Source organism: Phocoena phocoena, chromosome 4, assembly GCF_963924675.1.
Source record: "Phocoena phocoena chromosome 4, mPhoPho1.1, whole genome shotgun sequence".
Classification (NCBI taxonomy): Eukaryota; Metazoa; Chordata; class Mammalia; order Artiodactyla; family Phocoenidae; genus Phocoena; species Phocoena phocoena.
In genome coordinates, this window is record NC_089222.1 from 64,835,767 (window position 1) to 64,849,295 (window position 13,529).

The window sequence follows — 13,529 nt, forward strand, 5'->3', positions numbered from 1 at the left end:
TCTCAGCTCTTCGTTGGTGGGGAGCTGGCGTGTCTTGTGGGTGATGGGAATGTGGTGACAGTGAGGCCCTTGTCACTCTCTCATTAGGGCAGGAGTCTGCCCTGCTTATCCCTCCATCTATTAAATGGGTTCTATTGGCACCAAGAGGAGTAAGTGAACTCATCAGGGTGAATTCTTTACCACCTAGGGACACCATGGCAGCGGTCATTGTCACCACCTTTACAGGTGCAGGGCAGCAGACATCTGATATCAGTGAGATATTCCAGGTCCTCCAAAAGAGGCGAAGACTGCAGCTCTCTTTGCCAAAGGACTCCGACTCTAATCATCTTAAGGAAGTAAAAGTGGGGGTTGGTTTACACACTACTTCTCCTCTTACAAAGTTTGGGAAGTCAAATAGGGAGCAAGAGCTTCTGCAAATGTCAGCCCCAGATTCTCTTAGGGTTACATGTTGGCTACTTGTTTTCTCAAGAATTTCCCTTTCCAGCTTTTAAAGAGTGAGCACACAAACCCTGCAAGCATTTTATTGAGACAAGGCTAAGGGTACACCAGTGAGATAAAAACAATCCTGGTTCTTCACTGCTTTGCAATAAAATATTAAACACGCACAAGCTAAAGGTATATGAAAAAAAACAGAAAGATTTTGTTAAGTTCTTCATAATTTGAAAGATGAACCGATTGGATTATTATAGGTCAGCCCAGGGCAAATAAATATCTTGACCGCTGAAAGAAATGGAGAATCTGTTCCTATGCATTTCCTTTTTTTTTTTTTTTGCTGAACCATGCAGCATGTGGGATATCTTAGTTCCCCGACCAGGGATAGAACCCGAGTCCCCTGAAGTGGAAGCGTGGAGTCTTAATCACTGGACTGCCAGGGAAGTCCCTCTATGCATTTCCTTGGGGGACAATTAGTCTGTATTCTTTCCTTCTTTTCCTCCCTCCCTCCCTCCCATCCCCATACCCACTTCCATCTTATTTGTAAGAATGAATTAAAACCATGCTCAGTTTTGGCTTTTGGGGTTAGGGCTTGGTTATCTAGTTGAGGGGAAGTTGTATCTTCCTTTTCATCATGGTCATCCATTTGGTCAGCAATACTAAGTGAATGTCATTTTTTGCATATGGCGCTTGGCACAGATGGACAGGAAGGCCTTAGGAATCCTGTTTTTTCTGGCAGCCAGAGCTGGGCATGTTAAGAAAGACTTGCAGCTGAGGACTCTGAAGGCAGCCGTGGGTGTAACCTGCCATCTAGAAGCTCCCAGGCAGATCACCCAGTCTTGCGGCTCAGCTTTCACTTCTGGCCCGTGGCTTACAGGTGCTGCTTTCCCCTCCTTTCTATCTTTTCTCTCTGTCATCTACTTCAGATGTGGGTTCTGCTCCTGTGAAGAACCACTTCCTTTGACCATCCTTCTCTGTTCTAATGGGTTGTCTTCACTCACTGAGGACTTGATTGGGACTGTCTGCATCAGAATTATCTCAGGGGCTTGTTAAAAATGCAAATTCCCAGACCTTGCCCGGACCAACTGAATCAATATGAATCAGGATCTGTCACAGGGCTGGAATCTGCATTTCTGACAAAGGGTACGGGTGGGGTATAGGCGAGCCATCACGCACTAAATTTTAAGGCCCGCCTCCCCACCCAATGCTGCTGCATTTGGCAGCATGGAGATGGAGGGCTGTGCAGAGGCTGCATGGCTCAGGGTCCATAGCTAGGTGGGCACTGGAACTCGACTCTAGTGATACCCGGCTCTATCACTCACCAGCTTGGACTGGTCTCTATCTTTCTAAGCTACAGATCCTTCTTACAAAATGTAAAAGGGCAAGGGCTATACACACCAATAGGGACACTGTGCCTGGTGTGCATTAGGTACTCAGTACATGTCAGCAAGTTATCCTCTGGTTTAGGAAAAAGGACACGAGTTTCTGTCACACCGTAAAGATGGGAAGCCCGTGCTCTAGAAGTCCTCTGACCCCCCGAACACCAGACCTGTCAGTCAAGTCTGATTTGCAGAAGCTGAAGACTGCGTGAAGTGGAACCTGAGCAGGTGGTCCCAAAGTAGAGGGGCTTTTGAGCCAAGAAAAGGAGGGAGAGGTCTGCCTAGGTCACTGGGGGAGGAGCTGGAGGGTGCTAGGGAAAGACGTCTTCCCCCATGAGGGCAGGGGAGCTGGGGAGATAAACCATATCAGGACAGCAGAGACCCCTGAGTATGTTTCTCGTCCAGCGCCCCCATCCTCTCAGAGCCTGATCACGGGTCCAGCAATGCCTCTCTCTTCTGTTTTAGTAATAGAAAAAGAGGGCAGCATTGGGAGTCAGAAAATGAAGGCAAATCCCTTAGTCTAATCCTCTGTTTCCTCACTTACAGAGCGGAGGTAGTACTGCCCTCCAGTGTAATCGTAAGAATCAAAATATCTGTGAATATGGTAAATTTTAAATCCCATAAATATAAGGTATTATTATTATTCCTTTTCTCTTTCACGGTTCTCCTTTTAGTTTTCTTATTAAAAAACAAAACCCTTTCCTTAACCCTGCTCTTCCCTCAAGCTACCTATCATTTCTCTTTTTCTTTCCTTTTTTTAAACCACCAACATTTGCAAAAGAGGCACAGGTTATGATTGAGATGATCACACAGTCTTGGTCTGGAGGGGCTTATGTGCATATGAAACTGGGCAGCATAATTCCCAAGACAGGGAAGCACAAAGGAAGGAACCTGGCTTCGGAGCAAGGTACAGTGTGTGTGTACTTCCTCGCCCGGTGTCCTGAGGCTTCATCTGTAACATGCGGATGGTGGGGACAATAATACCTGCAGGACTGCTGTGAGGACTAAAGTCTAGCACCATGGAGAGCACACAGTAGGTGCTCAATAAATGCTAGTATCTTTGTTTCACCTTCCTCCCAAACCCCAGTTCTATTTATGGAAATGATCGATAACTTTTCTCCCCAGTGCTGTCCCCAACAGTCTGGGCAGCAGTGTCCACCCCATGCACTTTGGACCAGAAGCTGAGTTCAACAAAACAAACCAACTGAGCTGTGCTACATGTGATGGGAGCTAGGGGAGAAAGAGGAACATGGTGCTGTCCTTCTACCGTCTGTGTGTCTGTGTGTGTATGTGTATGGGTGCGTGCGTGTGTACGTGCATGTGTGTGTGTTTCAGGAGGGCTGAGACAGGCACATTAAAACAACCCCTTCAATCTAAGGCAGAGGTGAGCACAGAGGGCTGTGGGAGCACCAGGGGGAACACAGAGCTCAGCCTGAGGGGTCAGCCAGGAGGCGATGCCCCAGAGGCTTATGAGCACTTGGACTGTGGGGAGTGGGGCTGGGATGAGGGGAGAGAACCGGAGAGATGGAATTCTGAGAGCTAAGCCAGTAGAGCCAGCTTGAGACAACGTCTTCCCTGGAGGATCAGAATTTCCAATTCTGGAAGCTCACCTGAGAGTCTCCTTCTGACCTCAGCCCTTGGTTATTTCTTGGTGTCGCTTTTCTTTAACTACTTCAAATTATCCAAAGGGTAAATAGGTCTTTTGAAAAATGTGCTGTCTTTTGAATGATAGGGGCAGGAGCTTCCTCCATAATCATGGGCGGGGCTTGGTGCCATAAGGATGTCCATGCCCAGGCCAGATGCAAGGATGCCTGGACCTGAGTCGAGGCTAGGGGCAGCCGGGATAGGTAAAGAATAGGGACCCAGAGGGGACAGTGGAAGACTAGAACCCTTCCTGCCCACCCGGGCACTTGTCTCCCGTTCAGAAAAGCCATCCCTGGCCAACTCACCACGCCGATGGAGAAGTAGTTGTTCATGATGTTGTACGGGACCTGGTCCCCATTCTCCACCTCCTCTCTGGGGATGACTTCCAGATGCCAGCGGTCCAGCATCACCAAGGGGCTCTGCTCAATGTCCTTCAGGATTTTTGTCAGGCTGCCCCCTTCATAACCTGTGGAGCACAGCACTGCATTTACCCCCAGAGCAGAAAGGCTAAGCTGTTGCTGATGCCACAGTCAGGGCAAGGAACCCCTTGGGCATCTGGGGCCAGGAGACTCCCCAGTGTGTCTGTGGGCCAGAGCCACTCGGGTTCCCTGGGCCACAGAGAAGGAGAGGACAATATGGAGTATTAGAAAGAAGCTGGGGTGATCTGGAAGCCAGAGTAACAGGGGTAGGGCTGGGTGCGGGCCAAAGATGGGCAGGCCTGTAGAGCTGAAGTGAGCCCTGGGGAATTGGTGGGCTGGATGGTTGGGCAGCTGCACATGGGAGAACTAAGGATCTGTTCCAGGACTGTGTCATGATGGAGATGGACAGCACCGTAGGCAGAATTTTAAGATGGTCCCCACATTTCCTGCCCCCAGGGTATATATACCCAGCAAACCCCCAGGACCTGTGGATAAGATGGGGTAGTCACGGTCATGATTTGGTATATTACATGGCACAGCTGACTTCAAGAAAGTGCAATTATCCTGAGTGGATCTGACCTAATCAGGTGCACCCTTAGAAAGACTGGGCTTTCCCTTAAGAAATAGATTTGAAGCTTGAGAGGGATTGGAAGTAAGGGGGATTCTCTTCTGCCAGCTTTGAAGATGGAGGGATCCATCGGCCAAGGAACACGGGAGGCCTCTAGGATCTAAGAGTGGTCCCAGCTGACAACCAGCGAGGAGACGGGGACCTCAGTTCTACAACCACAAAGAACTGAATTTGGCCAACAACCTGAATGAATTTAGAAACAAATTCTTCCCCCAGAGTCTTCAGAGAGGCGCGCAGCCTGTGCCGTGCCCTGATTCTACCCTGTGAGGCCCTGAGCAGAAGACCCAGTCACGCTGTTCCAGGACTTCTGACCTACAGGACTGTGAGCTGATACATGGATGTGTTAAGCCTCTATGTTTATAATCATTTGTTACTGTTACACAGTAGCAACAGAAAATTAATGTAGCAAGTGAACTGTAAGTGAGAAGTTAGCGGGAGAGACAATCTTTTCTTTCAAATAACACTTCCGTGTTCCTGCTTACCTTTGGGACAACCCTGAAGAGTATTTTCAAGTTGTCAGGGCTCTAGTCCGCTCCTTAGGGGATGCCTCACGAGACAGCAATGATACCAACAAGGGAGCTGAGGGCCCTGATGCTATCTGGGAGCACAAGGCTGTGTGAAATGTGTGCCTCGCTATGCTGCCTAGATGCCCAGAGCGTGGGGCTACAAGTCTGCCTGTCCCCTCTTGAACAGAGGGTCCTCCCCTAGCCCAGTGTGTGGTTGAGGACCCTGGGAGCTCTGCCCATGCCTGCCAATTTCCTTCTAGGGCTGGCTCCTGCTTGCTCTGCCCCTGCCCTCCAAGCACGCACACTGACCGCTGCTGGCCTGGTCTTGGATCACGCTCGGAATTGATCTGCCACGTGGAGTCTCACCCCAATTCTGCCTGCTAGGCTGACCTGTCTGTTCCGTGTGCTGACCTGAACCTCTCCACTCTCTGGAGCACGCCCAGCTCCACAGGGGCTGTTGCAGTTTGCAAGGTTCTCCTTAGCTTCTGCCCATTGCACTGTGAGCTGGCTACCACTCTGAGTTCCCCCTTCGGTGAATTTCAAAATGAGGGCCCCTGGCCATGGGGCCCTAAGATGATCTGGACGCCCCTAGTAGCTGGCGAAGTGGCTTTTCGGTCTGCATTCTGAATCCTAATTCAGAAGATCAATAATTTGGAGAGGGAGAATTTCATGCAGAAAAATCCCTAAGTGAGCCCTACTGGGATGAACCCTGGAGGGGAGGCAAAGGAGATTCTACCCTGAAGTTGACTTGTTCTACTGGGGGAGGCAGACTCGAAGCTGAGTTTCAGGCTGACAGTAAATCTAGTGAGGGGTAGACACAGGCGTCGGCATGGAATGGAGGTTAAAGAAAAAGTGTGGAGTAGAGATGATCCCAGAGTTGAGTATTACTCCGTGGAATGTGATCCCTAAGAGGGAAGTTCAGCCTAGCTCTGCAGAGCCTCCCTGTAGATTGGAGCACTCGTCTCCAGGGTAAGGCCGCTCCCATGCAGACTCACCCCCTCCCCAGCGGAGACAGCGGGCCAGGTCATTTCCCGTTCCAAGAGGCAGGACAGCCACGGGTGGATGCTTTGCGAAGTTGGCCTTATCTGCAACCCATGAGGAGGAAGAGAGAACCATATGCCATGTGATTATAGAAGGCTCAAGTTGTCTAGTTATCCCTGATCTAATGCTTGAAGCCCTCCATAGCACTGTTTGAATTCTTCTCCTGATGGGGAACTCACTACTTCCTAAAGCCATCTTTTCCATCTGCAGTGTGTTAACCACTGCAAAGGAATCTTTCAAATTGAGTTAAATCTGTCTCCCTGTAACTTTCACCTGTTTATCCTCATTTCATCCTAATTCTTTCCTTTGGGGTGAAAGCATATAGCTCAAAAACATTAGTTTGCACAGTTTTAATCTTTAATGATAAGTAGCATTTACCCCATTTATCCCTCAGACAGACCCTGCAAGGTATTATCATTCTCATGGATGAAGAAATGGAGGTTCACAGAGAGAAAGTCATTCCATAGCCAGGATCCAAACCCAGATCTCTGTGGCTCCAAGTCCATGCTCCTCCTTTCTTCAGAGGCCAGGCAGGTGCGTGAATAGTAAAACAGGTGGGTCTGAGATATCAGAAAATGGTGGGGCACTTGGAAAACTGAAGATGCCTCGCCTCAAGTCATTCAGGCTCAGAAGCTTAAAAATAACACTGTGTCTAATAAGCAAAACCCCCAGGTGTTATTTGGCACCCGGGTACCAGTCTGCCACTTCCACCACCTCCCAGACCTGCAAACACACCGGTTCCTGATCCTGTCTCCCATGATGGTTGTAAAGGAGCATCAGACTGAACTGTTAGAGAAAGCACATCAGAACACGTATGTTTTAACCTGTCTGTAGCATGCTGGCTGAGCTGGAAAAGTTGAAGGAAGCCAGACACCCACTGGGCTCCGGAGGACACCACTTACATAAACCTCAGTGCACCAGGTGCCGGGGGAGGATGTGAGGGATGTGCTTGGGAAGCATGGCTGGGGGTTGAGTGGGGAGTGATGCAAGAATCAGCATCCTGCGTGAAGCTCATGCTAGGGCTGCCCCAGCAGAACAGGTGTTCATAGATGCCCCAGGTAATCAGACTCATGCCGGAAGTGGCTGAGCTTAGGCAAGACTCAGGGCTGAGACTACCACCAAGAGGGCTGAGATGGAGTAAATCAGTGGACTCTCTCATCTTCCCAGAACACACAGTCCATGTTTATGCCTCCCTGCCTTTGCATGTGCTCTTCCCTTTGCCTGGAAGGCCCTTGTTTGCTTAGGTCTGCCCCTTCTTCTGTGGTTCCCATCCCAGCAGATCAACCATCCTCACAGTGCTGAGGCTAGAAACATGGATGTCATTCTAGATTTTTCCTTCACACACCGATTTCTATATGCTGTCCCACATCCATTTACACGTCAATTTCTATATGCTATCCCCTTAATAGCTCTCCAAGCAATCTCTCCTCTCCATCCCGTGGTGATGGCTGAGTTCTGGTACGGTATGATTCCTTCCCACTGCTATTGCTGCAGCAGCCTCCCCTCTGCCTTCTCAGCCTCCAGTGTGTTCTCCACACTTCTACCCAGGCAGGAAATCCTTGAACCATGAGCCTGATCACACTAGTCCACTGCTTTCCCTTCTGCCATGGCTCCCACCACCCCTTAGCACGCAGCAAAGCCCTTCCTGGCTCTGCCCTTCTCTCTAGCCTCATCCTTCTCATGTCCTGCCTCCCACTCGACATGTCAACCTTGCTGAAGTGCTTTCAGGGCCTTAAACCACAAGCTCTCTGTTGCTCAACACAGAGCCCTCCCTGGTTGCCCTAGTCTGGACCTGGTTCCTCTCCAGAGTGTTTCTTTAGTACCAGGGGCGATCTCATCACACTGTCTTGTAACTGACTACTTGTTTGTTCCCCAGATGCCCTGTAACCTCCCTGGGGGAACTATATCTCATTCACCATAGTATCTCCACACATATTTACTGAAGGCCTAGGTGCCGTGTTAGGTGCTCTGGCTCTAATAGCAGGCAAAAAAGCCATGGCTCCAGCTCTCATGGTACCTACAGTTGAGAGGGAGAGACAGCTATGAACAAGGTCTTCATAGAAATGATGCATAATTTCAGATTCATACTGGGAAGGAAAGCAGTGTGGTCCTGTAATGAGTTATCAGGGAAGGCTTCCCTGAGAAAGCCACACTTTAGCTGAAATCTGAAGTAGACGCAGACCAAGCAAAGGCCAGGGGAGCAGAACAGACAGGTCCTGTGGTAGAAGGGACACTGGTGCCTTCAAGGGTCTGAGAGAGGGACTGGGTGTCTGGGTCTAGAGGGAGAGGATGGCGGTAGGAAATGAGGCTGGCTGGGCAGTTGCTAGACCACTTAGGGCCCTGTGGAGCATCTGAAGAGCTTTTATCTTTATTTAAGAATCCTGGGAAGCCACTGATGTGCTCTGCACACATCACAACCCCACTGACATTCAGGAATGACCACTCTGGCTGTAGCAGGACAGCACATCAGAGAGGGGACCGAAATGGGGTGGCAGAGAGCTCAGAACAAGGGCTTCAGCCTCTCTCTCTTGAATGAATGAAAACTGTGCAGTTACTCCTTTTACCCTTGTTTTTTCATCTTTGGGCCACTAACCTGTGAAAAAGCAGATCACCTCACATGACCTTCCTGTTCTGGGCAGCGTATATCACCTGTGTCCCCTGCAGCTGAATTTTATAAAACTTATCAGCAAAGCCTACTTTCTCCTTCCCGATGGAGAGGGACCCGTGCGAGCAGCTCCAGGTACTGCAGCCATCCACCCCCTGCTGATCAGCTTCTCCTTCCTTGGCTCCCAGAGGACGCCTCCCTCCTCCCACAAACAACTCCAGAGCCCGAGGTGACAGGAGAGCGTGGGTGGCTGCTTGGCAGGGCTGTGTCCATGGAAACCAAAGTGCCTGTGGGGGAGTAGATGTGGCAGGTGTGCGGGGTGCCGGTCCCCCCTCCTCCAGGTGGTCTGCTTACGACCCCTGGGGGCCCAGGCCTCTCCACCCTGTTCAGGGTCTATCCTGGCCCATCCTTGACTCCTTCCTTTCCCTCATCTCCCACATGAAGTCTGTCGGCACATCTTGCAGGCTCCACCTTCAAAAGATATCTGACTCCTTCTCACCACCTCCTCTGTCACTACTGTGGTCCATGGCACAGTCCCCCTCCTTGGATTACTGCAGAAGCCTCCTAACTGGTCTGCCAGCTTCCACCCTTTTCTGTTTCTGTAATCTGTTGTGTCCCTGCTTTGCTGAAAACCATCCAGCATCTTGGGACCTTCCCGGTATGAAAGCCACATTCCGTATAATGTCCTACATGTCCTAGTGACTTGGTCCTGCATTATCTCTGCTTTATCCCCTGCCACTCTACCCTCACGCACTACACGCCAGGCACGGTCTGCAGCCTTCCCACTGCCTTTGGCAGCCTGGCCTGCTCCTTCCTCAGGGCCTTTGTATTTGCTGTTCCTTCCACCCTCAGGTATCCGCAAGGCTCACCCTCCTCCAGGTCTCCATGCAAATGTCATCGGCTCCTCACGACCTTCGGAACCACCTGGTCTTAGATTGCAACCCCACTCCCTCCGCCGAGCTCCCTTTCCCCCTTTTCTGCTGTTTTTTATCACCTTCCAACACACTGTATGTTTCACTTATTTCTTTGTTTATTGCCTGTCTCTTCCCTCTAGAAAGGAAACTCCGTGAGGGTGGGATATTTGTCCTTGAGGGGCGCTGGGCATCTGGAGGTGCACAGCTAGGATTTGGGGAATGAAGGACGAAAAGACCAAAGCAGCGCAGGGCTTGTTGCTCTGGGTCATCTCGGACTTTGATGACCGCCCTCCCCAGCAATACCCCTGGCTGCTTTCCTATGCTTATGTCCCATGTCCCAGTGTTCATCTGGGTGCTCCAGGGTTAGATCTTGAATATACCCCTTGTCCGAGAATTTCAGAATCATTCTCCACCATTTACTGGTGGTGCTGTGTCCAAGGACCCACAGATCCAGGCAGAGCTGGACTAGACCCAGGCCTCCCGATACCCAGCCTGGGCCCTCCCTACCCTCCCTATAGCCTTTTGGATCTCGGCCTATTGGACACAGCCCACCGTGGCGCTTCTTTGCTTGCACTCATCTGTGCTTTCTAGGTGTGCTTTCTGGGCTCCAGCTGCAGGTGTTCCTCTCAAGGTGTCTTGCCCCGGGCTACGCATCAGTGCTTAGTTCTTTGGCCTTTATCCAGCACCCTGGACCTGCCTGGAGTCCCAGCCCTACTCCTTTTCCCCGCAACCCCCGATCTGGCCTGTACTGCAACTGCCTAAACCCCGGCCATGACAGCTATTTATGACGCAAGGCCTGAAACTAAGCTGTTACATCTGCACCAGTGGGAATCCTTCCATTATCTTCTTTTATTCTTTTTTCCACCCAGAGCAGATATTTAGGCAAGCACTGGTCCAAGAGTAGAAACAAGGATGAACAAAACATGGCTCCGTTTCTCTTTCTTGTTGATTGCTTTCCTCTGACTTTAAATATATTTATTTTAAGTCAACTGCAAAAGCCCTTCCAGCCCATTCTTACCAATGCAATCCAAAATCCAGCCAACTGTCCCATCTCCTCCGCAGGCCAAGACACGGAAGTCTGGAGTATCACGGAAAAAGTTGAGTCTGGAAGTAGAAAGGCCAAAATGGTTTTGTTTACAGGCTGACCTTTGACACTCCTTGAGTCAGAGTCCCCCGACCGCTCCCTTCCCTGGGAGTATATTATGACCTTGATTCCTTTTGGGGTTGAAAGGGTCACTTAATGTTATGAAACCAGAACTTAACTAAGCAATGCCATTGAGTATGAATCCCATGGAGCCATCTTTGTATGAGGAGATGCTGACTCAACATTCAACACAGAAAATGGTTTTCTAGAAATTCTCTATGATTTAGGCAGAGGAGTCCACAGTTTCCTTATTTTGGCACTGATACAACTAACCCCCAGCATTCTGACTCCTCTCCAGCTCTCTCACCTGCTCTGTCCTCACGACCTCCCCTTTAAGTCAGATGCACTGAGCTGGCTGGATCCTCATCCCACCCAGACCTAAGTGGAGTGAGCACCATCTCCCCTCGGGGGTCTTAACCCTTTAGAGCAGGGCTCTTAACCTGAAGCGCATATCTAAGGGGTCTGGGAGTAGAAGCCAGAGGGCCACGAACTGGAAGAAAATGTTCCACTCTTAACTTCCCTAAAGCTCTAAGTGAAAATTAGCATTTCCTTCAATTATGTATATAGGCCACAAATCACAGAGGTATTAACAATACCTGTGACTTTGTTAAGCGGCCGAAATCACAGGTATTTTGATGTTTTACTACAGCTGTGGCAGATATTTTATATCACTTCTGCTCATTGCTGCTTTTAATTTACAATAGCTATTAGACCTGTCTCTGGAATTTGGTATATAATGTCTTAGTAAATCACATATATTCTCCTATCACAAATTTGTTTTTTAACCTTTTGATAACTGTTCTTTTCAATTTAATGAGTTTCCCTGTTACTCCTATGTATTTCATTTTATACATTAAAAAATATTATCTTAATATTAAGAAGTGGTCCGTAGACTTCATCAGACTGCCAAATAGGTTCCTGGTGCAAAAAAGGTTAAGAACCTCTGCTTTAGTACAGACATGACCTGTGGAGGCCTTGAGGTGGAGCTTGAGAAGCTGAAGCTCAGTATTTCCTCTTTGCCCTGCATGGTGATCTGAGAAGACCCCTTCTGAGTCACCAATGTATGCATGGGCAAATTAACATCCCCTTCCCTCTCTTTCTCTTGCAGAACTCTGCTCTCCTGTATGAAGTGGGCTCTTAATGGAGGCTCCCTTCAGCTAGACAGCCTGTCTCATTACAGGCTGACATGTACAGCACAGAGAGATACTCAGGGCACAGTGGCTCTAGAAGTAGCCACCAGGCTTGTCATCCTGGGCAAAACCAATTGAGAATAGATGCAGTTAAGTGAGCACTGTCTGTATTCAAGTATTAAAATGCCCTAAAAGAGAGCCGGCTGGTAAAGGTATTTGTGGGCTGCTGCTCAGTCACAAGTCACAAGGGAGCAGTAACTGGCAACCATGGTGACCGTGATGGTACGCGCAGCTGTACGGGTGGGCTCTATTTTGAAGTTAGTTTTACAGGTAAGTCACGGCAGAGGTGCTGAATCTACATTCACGTTTCTTTCCCCTTTAGTGGGTCTTGCACCAACGCTGCCATTAATAATAGCCTTGTGTCAAACCAAAGACAGGGACAGAGTTCCTTTTTAGAGTCCTTACTCCAGCCCCTATTAAGGTCTCGCTGAGCCCAGAGTAGAAATGCAGGTTCAGATGTTGGGCAAAGCAGCTGTGTGTTGGAAAGCCCAGCCTAGCAGGTGCAAGTCTGAGGACCTGGCACTGAGATAGCTTTGGGCTGGCTGGCAGATGTCTCTAGTGCACTGTCTCTGGCTGGTAAGAAGGTACCAGTCTCTGGGTACCTTCCAGCCCTAATGCTGGAGGGGCCTCTGATTACAGGGCTCATCATGTCCGCCACCAGCACAAGGACCAGCTCCTCCCGTAGACCTTGGGTTGAGCTGCAGAGGGGCTGCCTTGTCTCCTCTCATCGTTCCCCGTCTCCTTGACACTTTGCTGATGAGCAGGGAAATGGCCAATAGGCAAATGACAGGAGGAGAAAGGCCAGGAGGAGCTTAACAACGTCTAACTTGGATGATTCAGGAAAAAAGTGATTTCATTGAACAACCAATTGTCTTGATCCTTAAAGGCCCCCACAACAGAACATGCAGTGGAGCTCTAAGTCAGCTGTACAGATTTCTGAAACACAGACAGACAGTGGTAAGAAAACTCTTTCCTTCTCCCTGATAATTCAGTATGAAGATACCAGCTAATATGGCCTTGCAAATAAGTTAAAGTAATCTACCAGCCCGCCCTTCTTGTCAAGCCAACAAATGACATATGCAATTTCTCCCTCTTACAAAATCAACAACTTTTTCTGGGATAAAGTACAGGAGGCTACTTCCCAGAGTTAGCCATAATGGGTGGTCCTGAGTATCTCCAGGAGGAAGTAAGAGTAGATATGAGGCAAAGAAGAGAAAAGGAGTGAAATGGCAAGAAGGACAAGTCCACCGATGAAAGAGACAAAAAAAAAACGTGACCCCCAAAAGCTAGCTTCTTTAGAGATCTAAGGGCGTGGGGGAGAAATAAGAAGTAAAGATCGTATCTCCATACCCTGGAGTAGGCCCCCCATTGTCCAGGTTGAAAACTTGTTTGGGGTTGAGCAGATAGTGGAATTTCCGAAGAATTCTATGGAAAAAAAAAGAAAGAGAGAGAGAGAAAGAGAGACTGAGAGAGAGAAGGGGAATGTCATTGTGAGAAGTCACAGGAGGACAAGTACCTCTGCAGCCCATTGATGGTGGGAACGTGGGTGCATTTATACCCAAGAGGGGAGAAGAGTGCATGCAGGCCCTGCAGACCCTGAAGTCCCAGGTCTGGCTGGCCTCACCCA

The 13,529-nt window shown here is 49.3% G+C and overlaps 1 protein-coding gene across 4 annotated transcripts in view; it reads right to left on the minus strand.

Annotated features, from left to right (window-relative positions):
• The window catches only part of DGKG (diacylglycerol kinase gamma), a 165,435-nt gene that overhangs the window by 83,850 nt on the left and 68,056 nt on the right, over positions 1–13,529 (minus strand). For 3 of the 4 annotated variants that reach the window (XM_065876667.1, XM_065876666.1, XM_065876664.1), the window contains 4 exons: positions 13,253–13,327; positions 10,587–10,672; positions 6,004–6,093; positions 3,761–3,921 (listed from right to left, as the gene is read on the minus strand). In XM_065876667.1, coding sequence (XP_065732739.1) covers positions 3,761–3,921; positions 6,004–6,093; positions 10,587–10,672; positions 13,253–13,327 — 412 coding nt within the window. The remainder of the gene's footprint in view (positions 1–3,760; positions 3,922–6,003; positions 6,094–10,586; positions 10,673–13,252; positions 13,328–13,529) is intronic. The other variant, XM_065876665.1, reaches the window with a different exon arrangement.